This window comes from Erinaceus europaeus, chromosome 13, assembly GCF_950295315.1.
Source record: "Erinaceus europaeus chromosome 13, mEriEur2.1, whole genome shotgun sequence".
NCBI classification, from domain to species: domain Eukaryota; kingdom Metazoa; phylum Chordata; class Mammalia; order Eulipotyphla; family Erinaceidae; genus Erinaceus; species Erinaceus europaeus.
The window spans coordinates 28,774,941-28,784,386 of record NC_080174.1 but is presented as its reverse complement, the minus strand read 5'-3'; the positions used below and the strand labels follow the sequence as shown (position 1 = coordinate 28,784,386).

Below are 9,446 nucleotides of genomic sequence, written 5' to 3'. Positions count from 1 at the left end.
TTAATTAAAATATTAATTAATTAATAAAAATAACTAGATGATCTAATGAGTGAAAAAGCTTATGAAAAACACATAAGTTCGTGGTCCAGGCAGTGGCGCAGTGGATATGCATTGGATTCTCAAGCATGAGGTCTAGAGCTCAATCCCTGCGAGTCAGGCAGTGGTGCAGTGGTTTAAAAGCACAAAGCCCAAGGACTGTGGAAGGATCCCAGTTCAAGCCCCTGGCTCCCCACCTCTAGGGGAATTCCTTCACAGGTGATGAAGCAGATCTACAGGTGTCTATCTTTCTCTCCCCTTCTCTGTCTTCCCCTCCTCTCTCCATTTCTCTCTGTCCTATCCAACAATGACATCCGTAACAACAAGAAGAACTACAACAATAAAATAAGGGCAACAAAAGGGAATAAATAAATAAATATTTTTTTAAAAAAAGAAGAGCCCTACAGAGTTCAATCCCTGGCAGTACATGTACCACTGTGATGTCTGGTTCTTTCTCACTCTCTCTCCTTTTATCTTCATGAATAAATAAGTTTTTTTTTTTTTTTTAAAGAAAATTTATGTGGTCCGGGAGGTGGCGCCAATGGTTAAGGAACTAGAGTTTCAAGTATGAGGTCTGGAGTTCAATCCCAGGCAGCACATGTACCAGAGTGATGTCTTGCTCTTTCTCTCTTCCTATCTTTTTCATTAATTAAAATAAATAAAATCTTTAAAAAGTATAGAAAAAAACACATAAGATCTGTTGCAGAGTAAAATCGAATCTTTTAATAAACTAGTAGGAAAGAACTTAATCTAGCACAGTTGTCTTAAATTAGTGGTGACTATACTGTTTTTTTTTTTTTTTTTTTTTTAACTAGAGCACTGCTCAGCTCTGGCTTATGGTGGTTCAGGGAATTGAACCTGGAACGTTGGAGCCTCAGGCATGAGAGTCTGGACTATAGTGTTTTTATGTTAAATCAATCAAAAAGATTATATTATGGAACTTTACTTGTGATATATTTTTTTAAATGTATGTACTTATTTTAATTGTTATTTTATTGTATTTATTTATTGGATAGAGACAGCCAGAAATTGAGAGGAAAGGGGGAGATAGAGATCAAGAGAGATAAAGAGACACCTGCAACCCTGCTTCACCACAGTCCTTCTGCAGGTGAGTGCTAGGGACTCAAACCCAGGTCCTTGCACATTGTAACATGTGAGTTCAGTAAGCAACCCTCTGGCCTGTTTACTTCTTTTTCACCACTATCATCACCAAAGGTTGGTGTCCCCATTGCCTCGCCCATAGATAACAATTACAGCTCTTCTATTCTTAAATATAGGTTAACTTTTTATTCACATTTGTAGTCTCAGTTCTCTCTATTCCACGTATGAGTACAACCATTCTGGAGTCGTTCGTCACCTTACTTGCTTAACTAAATATAATCTCCAATTCTATCCACTTTAGCTCAATGGATACAATATCATTTTTTATTGCTGAATAACACTTTATTGGGTATATGTCCCATAACATTTTTATCCAGTCATCTGTCAAAGGGCATTTTGTTTGTTTCTAGGTTTTTGATACTGTGAATATGACCACTATGATCATGGGGTTAAGTATGTCCCTTTGAATCAGTGTTGTTATATCTTTTGGGTCTATGCCTAGTAGTGGAATTGCTGGATAATATGACATTTCCATCTGTATTTTTTTTTTTACCAGAGCACTGTTCATAACAAGAGCTGAACATAATAAACCTATAAATGTTGTATACACAGACTGCGCCGTGGAGACATGCAAAATTGTATACTGGATATATCAGAAACCTTTAGATCAGTGTCTGTCAGAAACAAAGATTTAGTCTTAAATATTTATGCTACTAAAAGCATCAATAAAAAGATGATATTGTATCCTTCAGGACAAAATGAATTGTGCTAGGGAGTCAGGCGGTAGCGCAGCACGTTAAGCTCACAGTGGCCCAAAGTGCTAGGCTGTCCAGTTTAAGGCCCTGGCTCCCTACCTGCAAGGGAGTAGCTTCACAAGTGGTGAAGCAGGTCTGCAGGTGTCTTTCTCTCCCCCTCTGTCTTCCCCTCTTGTTTGTACTTCTCTCTGTCCAACAACGAGGACAGTAGTAACTACAACAATACAACAACAAGGGCAACAAAAGAGAATAAATAAAATATTTTTAAAAATGGCTGGAGCTGGATGTTTATTGAAGGAAGTGGAAGGCAACTAATGGATAGTTAGATATGGAAATACAGATCATTGAAATATATGAACTTGTAAAAAAAAAATGACCATTGTCTCTGAAGTCTGTGAGAACTGTGGTGGTTATCAAAGGGGCTGGAGTGGGGCGATGGATAGGACTTTGATAGTGGTAGTGGTGTTTTACAGGGAATCTTATAATCTTGTGAACCATTATTAAATCACTAATGAAGAAAGGCCTCTCCAGTAGGATGTATATTCTACTTTCTTGGGATGAAGAGCTCTATAGACTAGTAGGTCCATCCTATCTATCTGGTAGGTCCATCCTATCTCTCTTAAGACAAATAGAACATCATAAACAGTGAAGTGGTGCTTTGGTTCCCCTCTGTTTCATAAAGAAATATGTTTACTTTTATGGCATTTTTTGTCTTCACTAAAATCTGAATATTGCATACTGAGTGTACATAGTTGGAGGGATAATTAAAAACTCAGGGGAGTTGGGTTGTAGTGCAGCGGGTTAAGCACAGGTGGCGCAAAGTGCAAGGACTGGAGTAAGGATCCTGGTTCGAGCCCTGGCTCCCCATCTGCAGGGGAGTCGCTTCTCAGGCGGTGAAGCAGGTCTTCGAGTGTCTATCTTTCTCTCCCCCTCTCTGTTTTCCCTCATTTCTTTTCATTTCTCTCTGTCCTATCCAACAACGACAACAATAATAGTAATAACTACAACAATAAAACAACAAGGACAACAAAAGGGAATAAATAAATACATATAAAAATTTAAATAAAAACTCAGTATAGCTTTCAAGATAGACTTATAAAACAATGTTTTTGTTTTTAACCTATCATTTTTTTTCTTGAATATTTTCTGAGTATTCATAAGGGTTGTTTCTTGATTGATGGTTCAGAGTTGGAATACTATTATTTGAAAAGAATTCCAAGGTAACTGAGCAAAACGGTATTTACTACCACTATCCTCATTCAGCATTTAAAAAAATCTTTTTATTAGTGATTCAACAATAATCAACAAGATTTCAAGATAACAGGGGTACAATTTCATACAGTTCCCTTCACCAGAGTTCTATATCCCTTCTTGTCTGTCGGAAGCTTCCCTGTTCTTTATCCTTCTGGGAATATGGACCACAATTCTTTATGGGGTGGTGAAGAAGGAAGGTTTGGCTTCTGTAATTGCTTCTTTGCTGGGCATGGACATTGGCAGGTCGATCCATACCCTCAGCCTGTTTCTACCTTTCCTTAGTTGGACAGCACTCTGAAGAGGTGAGTCTGTGACACATTGGTGAGGTCATCTGCCCTTATTATGGATAATTTAGGCTACTTTCAAGCTTAGCACATTGGATGACCAGAGGCAAGGCCTCTGTGGGTGTAGCTAACCAGAGGGGGGATGAACCCAGAAACACTCAACATTGGGTACAAAGTCTGTTCTTGTTGCAAGACTTTAATCATGTGTTGCTTTTTTTTTTTGCTTGTTTTCTGTTTTTTTTTAAATATTTATTTTATTTATTTATTCCCTTTTGTTGCCCTTGTCGTTTTATTGTTGTAGTTATTATTGTTGTTGTTGTTGTTGTTGGATAGGACAGAGAGAAATGGAGAGAGGAGGGGAAGACAGAGAGGAGGAGAGAAAGATAGACACCTGCAGACCTGCTTCACCGCCTGTGAAGCGACTCCCCTGCAGGTGGGGAGCCGGGGTTTGAACCGGGATCCTTATGCCGGTCCTTGTGCTTTGCGCCACCTGCGCTTAACCCGCTGCGCTACAGCCCGACTCCCTGTTTTCTGTTTTCTAGACCTGGTTTTCCAAATTTCTTGATTTTAGGTCAATGCATATAAGGGTTTTTGTTGTTGTTTGTTTACAACCAAGAATGCTATAAATAATGACCTGATAATGTCCATTGCTGCTTTTTTTTTTTTTTTTTTTTTTTTACAATTTGTTATTTATAAAAAGGAAAAATTGACAAAACTATAGGATAAGAGGGGTACAGCTCCACACAATTCCCACCACCAGACCTCTGTATACCAACCCCTCCCCTGATAGCTTTCCCATTCTTTAACCCTCTGGGAGTATGGACCCAAGATAATTGTGGTATGCAGAAGGTTGAAGGTGAACATGGCCGTTGACAGGTCGATCCATACTCCCATCCTGTCTCTCTCTTTCCCTGGTGGGGAAGGGCTCTGGGGAAGTGGAGCTCCAAGGCACATTGGTGGGGTTGTCTGTCCAGGGAAGTCTGGTCGCATCCTGCTAGCATCTGGAACCTGGTGGCTGAAAAGAGAGTTAATATACAAAGCCAAGCAAACTGTTAGACAATTATGGACCTGAAGACTGGAATAGTGCAGGTGAAGTTGGGGGGGTTCCTCCATTTTGTAGATAGCTAGAAGGTATATTTTAGTTATATTTCAAAGGGCCTGTAGCTATACTAGTGTTTTGTTTGTTTGTTTGTTTTTTGCCTGAGCCTGAAATCTGATATGCAGGTGAATTCTAATTATTGTCTGGAGAGATGATGTCATGGCTGGGAAAAGGACAAGAAAGCTGGATCAGGGAAGAGAGTGGCACCCTAATATGGGAAAGGGGTATAAATACTACTGTAAATCCCATCAATTTGATATGATCTGGGGCCCATATTCAGGTTAGGAGCCTGTGTGACCTCTATAGCCCTCTAGATCTGAGCTCACATTCTGTGGTCATGAGTAGAAACATTCCAAGATGCCCCAGTGTGAGGACCCATCTTCCTCAGGTGTATCATAAAGTATGTTGTCCACCCTCCCTTCAGAGGATGGAACATTCTCTACCACTGTTGATCCAGGTTGAGGGCAAGCTCCTATGGGGGCCCACAAAGGGGTCTATTTTGTTGTTCCTGATAGAGATCACCGGAAACAATGGAGAGAGGGATTTCTTTGAGATCTAGGCCCATCAAGTCTGTTTGGGAATCTCAGGACTCCCCAATTAGGCCCCCAGCTGATTGCTGGCTTGATAGTGACTAAAGAATCATCGTTAAAGTATGCCAGTCTCTTGCCCTTATTCAGCTTTTGCAGTCCTTGCTTTGGTAAGATAAGCTTTAGAGTGAGTGAGAGAACTGTAATAGAAAGTAGGTGAGGAGGGTATCTAAGTCTAAGTGGACACTGTTTCATTATGAATTTGATACTGACTCACTAAAGACTATTGTGTATATTTTATTGAAGGTATATATTTTGCCCTAATTTATAGATACATGTGAACATATGCTCTATCTTACAGGACCTGGCCTATATCTAAGTTTTGGGACTTTGTTAGGAAGTGAACCTCTTGGAATGGAATTAGAGACTACTATGAAAGGAAAGGTCTCACCCGAATGATGAGGGTGAAGGCGTGGCAATCTATGTCTGATGTCTCTGTACACAGTCTGAGGTGAAGCATGCTGAGATGGTACTTGTTGCATTGCCTAGGTTGGAATCAGCGGATGTAATATCATTTGGCCTGACTTGAGAGAAGCATGCAGGGAAGTGAGCCCCACCCCAGAGGTTCCAGGATTAGGAGAAACATAGGCTCTATAGACGAAGTGGGAGATTCCTCTTATCTTAGGGTTTAAGAAGACAATAGATAGTTATTGCAATAATCACATTGTTTGGCAATTGGGTTAACTTTGAAGAATTCCTTTGTTAGGATTTGCTGTATCATACACACCCTTACCATGTTTCATGTCCTTTGACATTGTTTGCATATAGCTATGCCACCAGTTGCTTTTGTTCTCCCTGGACTAAGCTTTTAAGAGAGTCAACATATCAAAGACTCAACTTATGTATTGAAAAGACTCAGTCTGTGCTTTAAAAAGTTTGAGATATTCAATCAATTTTCCCTTCTCATATTAATTAAATAGTGATTTATATGACTGCAAATTGATAGGAGTGTACATAAACACCATTCCCACCCCCAAAAGACTGTTTCTTCCCTTTCCCCCCACCCTGCTCTATGAAGCTGAACATTCACCCTCACCCTCCACCTAGGGTTTTTTTCTTTGGTGCCCTACTCCACATTGCTGCTTTTAATACATCTTTGTCATAGATCAGAGTTACATTGTTATCATAGTTTGGGTAGCTGCTAAGTGGAAGTTTTCATAAAGTATTTAAAAAAGTAAATTAAAACTTATTAGAAAAACATATACATGTTAGGGCATATGAGAGAAAGAGAGAGAGAGAAAGAAGAGAAAGGGAGAGAAGAAAGAGATTGACTTACATGGTGATTACAGTCTGGGCCAAAAAAGGGGCAGTATTTAAAAAAAATTTTTAAATTTATTTATTTAAGAAGGGAGACATTAACAAAACCGTAGGATAGGAGGGGTACAACTCCACACAATTCCCACCACCTGATCTCCATATCCCATCCCCTCCCCTGATAGCTTTCCCATTCTCTATCCCTCTGGGAGTATGGACCCAGGGTAGTTGTGGGTTGCAAAAGGTGGCAGGCCTGGCTTCTGTAATTGCTTCCCCGCTGAACATGGGCATTGAATGGTAGATCCATACTCCCAGTCTGCTTCTCTCTTTCCTTAGGGTGGGGCTCTGGGGAGCTCCAGGACACATTGGTGGGGTTGTCAGTCCAGGGAAGTCTGGTCGGCATCATGCTGGCATCCGGAACCTGGTGGCTGAAAAGAGTTAACATACAAAGCCAAACAAATTGTTCAACAATTATGGACCTAAAGGCTGGAATAGTGCAGATGAAGTGTTGGGGGGGGGGGTATTCTCTGCAGACTTTTGTGTACTTCTGCTTTCAGGTATATATTTTTCCCTGGTTTATGGGCACCTATGAACATATGCTCTATCTCAGGGAACCTGGTCTATATCTAGGCTTGGGGACTTTACTGGGGAGTGGAACATCTGGGATGGAATTAGAGAATACTATGGAAGGAAAGGTCTCACCCGAGTGATGAAGCTGAAGGGTTGTCATTCCACACCTGAAGTCTCTGGACACAGTCTGAAGTGAAGCATGCTGGGGTGGCACTCGTTGCGTTGATTAGGTTGCGATCGGCAGATGCAATATTATTTGATATGAATTGAGAGAAGCATTCAGGAAAGTGGGCCCCACCCTAAGGTTCCAGGACTGGGGGAAATATAGGCTCTATAGTGGAAATGGAAATGTGAGGTTCCTGCTGTCTTAGGGTTCAAGAAGACAATGGATAGTTATTGTTATCATCACATTATTTGGTAATTGGGTTAACTTTGAAAAGTCCCTTTGTTAGGGTTCAGGGTATAATACCCAGCATCTTGTATATAGCGGTGCCACTGGTTACTTTTGTTCTCCCTGGTCTAGGCTTTTGAGAGAGTCCACATATCAAAGACTCAGCCTATGTATTATGTTGGTTCTGAGGGAGATGACCAGTGATAATGGAAAGAGGGATCTATTTGAGGTCTAGGTCATCACGTTTGTGTGGGAATCCCAGGACTCCCTGACTAGGCCCCAGTTGATGAGGTGGCCTGATAGAGTCATCATTAAAGTAGTGGCAAGGACTCTTATTGGACACAAAATGTACTTTTTATAGATTAGATGAGAAAGGTCTTTTGTTTTCAGTATACATAAAATGGATACAAATAATCTTTTTGTTTGCATTATTTCTCATGCATGCATGATTATTTCACTCCTTCACTATTATTTCATTTGGATTGAGATAGGGAGAGGATGCAAATAGAGATAACAATTCATTAACTATTTTTCCTTTTGAGCAAAAATAAGATAAATTGAATACATCAGTCAACTTGTTCACACATTTGTAGCATAAATATTTAAGACTAAATCTTTGTTTCTGACAGACACTGGTCTAAAGGTTTCTGATATATCCAGTATACAATTTTGCATGTCTCCACGGTGCAGTCTGTGTATACAACATTTATAGGTTTATTATGTTCATTCCTTGAGGATACACTTGTGGACCAGGTATTATCTCCCTCATAGAGGTACTGTGGCCTTTTGGGACTAATGTAAGTATGTATGAGTAATAACATTATGTTAGGTTTGGTTGAAAGACTGTATGTCAGATAAAGTAGGAACCAAGATAAGAAAGAGTGGTGGAGAGAGATTGAGCTTAAGTAGAAGCAGCCTCGGGAAAAGATGATGCCAGTACTTGTTTTAGAATATATATGTATATGTATATGTATATGTATATGTATATGTATATGTATATGTATATGTATATGTATATGTATATGTATCTATGTCATCTATGTGACCTCTGGAACCTGAGACATGAAAGTCTGGCACACTGCCTACTATCTCCCCAGATGACCACAGTAATTTTTCTGTTATTTTTATTGAGGAAATGCTATTTTACAAGACTTTATTTTTTTGTCTTAGGGTGATCACATTAATGTTAATAAGGACTTATCTTTGGTATATAAGTTTGTTGCATTTTTTGTGACTACAAGTGAACTCTACATTAAGTACAAAGAACATGGAATAGTTCACTTGAATAGTAAAGCTTAGGTGCTGTGGTTCCTTTCACTTTCTCGGCCTCTGTGTAAACAAACAAACCACACTCCAAAATGATTGTGATAGACATTAAGTACAGCTGGAATCATGTAGCTGTCATGGCATTTGTCGTGACAAAACAAAAATTTTCATACTAGTGAAATCATAAATATTTTAAGAACCTGCATGAGGATCCCGGTTCGAGCCCCCGGCTCCCCACCTGCAGGGGGGTCACTTCACAAGTGGTGAAGCAGGTCTTCAGATGTCTATCTTTCTCTCCCCTTCTCTGTCTTCCCCTCCTCTCTCCATTTCTCTCTGTCCTATCCAACAACAACAACAACAATAATAACTACAACAATAAAACAACAAGGGCAACAAAAGGGAATAAATAAATAAAATAAATATTAAAATATTTTAAAAATACTTTCATTATTTTTAATGAATGAGAGATAAGGGGTAGTGGGATAGAGAGAAAGAGAGAAACACAGAGGAGAGAGAGAAACCCCAGAGCTCTATTTAGCTATGGCTGAAGGTGGTGCTGGGGACTGAACCTGGGACATCAGAGATTTAGATATAAAGGTCTTCTGCATAACTATTATGTTGTTTCTCCAGCACAAAGTATTTTTTTCTTATTAGTGATTTCAAAATGACTTACAAAATATTAAGATTTCAGGTGAATAGGTTCACACAACCAAAGCTTTATTCTCTCTCTATTGTCCCTCTTATAACCAACTTTAATTTCTCACAAATTCTGAGAGACTTGTGAAAAAAAAAGCTTTGCCACTGTCCCCCCCCCCCCACCTGAAATGTGTATACTAGAAACAGGAACTC

The 9,446-nt window shown here is 39.6% G+C and overlaps 1 protein-coding gene across 2 annotated transcripts in view; it reads right to left on the bottom strand.

The window, feature by feature from the left end:
• Window positions 1-3,150: 3,150 nt before the first annotated feature.
• The window catches only part of NT5E (5'-nucleotidase ecto), a 99,633-nt gene continuing 93,337 nt past the window's right edge, over window positions 3,151-9,446 (bottom strand). Inside the window, exon 9 of one of the 2 annotated variants that reach the window (XM_060205462.1) lies at window positions 3,151-4,445. In XM_060205462.1, coding sequence (XP_060061445.1) covers window positions 4,117-4,445 — 329 coding nt within the window. In that variant the 3' untranslated portion in view covers window positions 3,151-4,116. Of the gene's footprint in view, window positions 4,446-6,662; window positions 6,799-9,446 lie in introns of those variants that run through there. The other variant, XM_060205463.1, reaches the window with a different exon arrangement.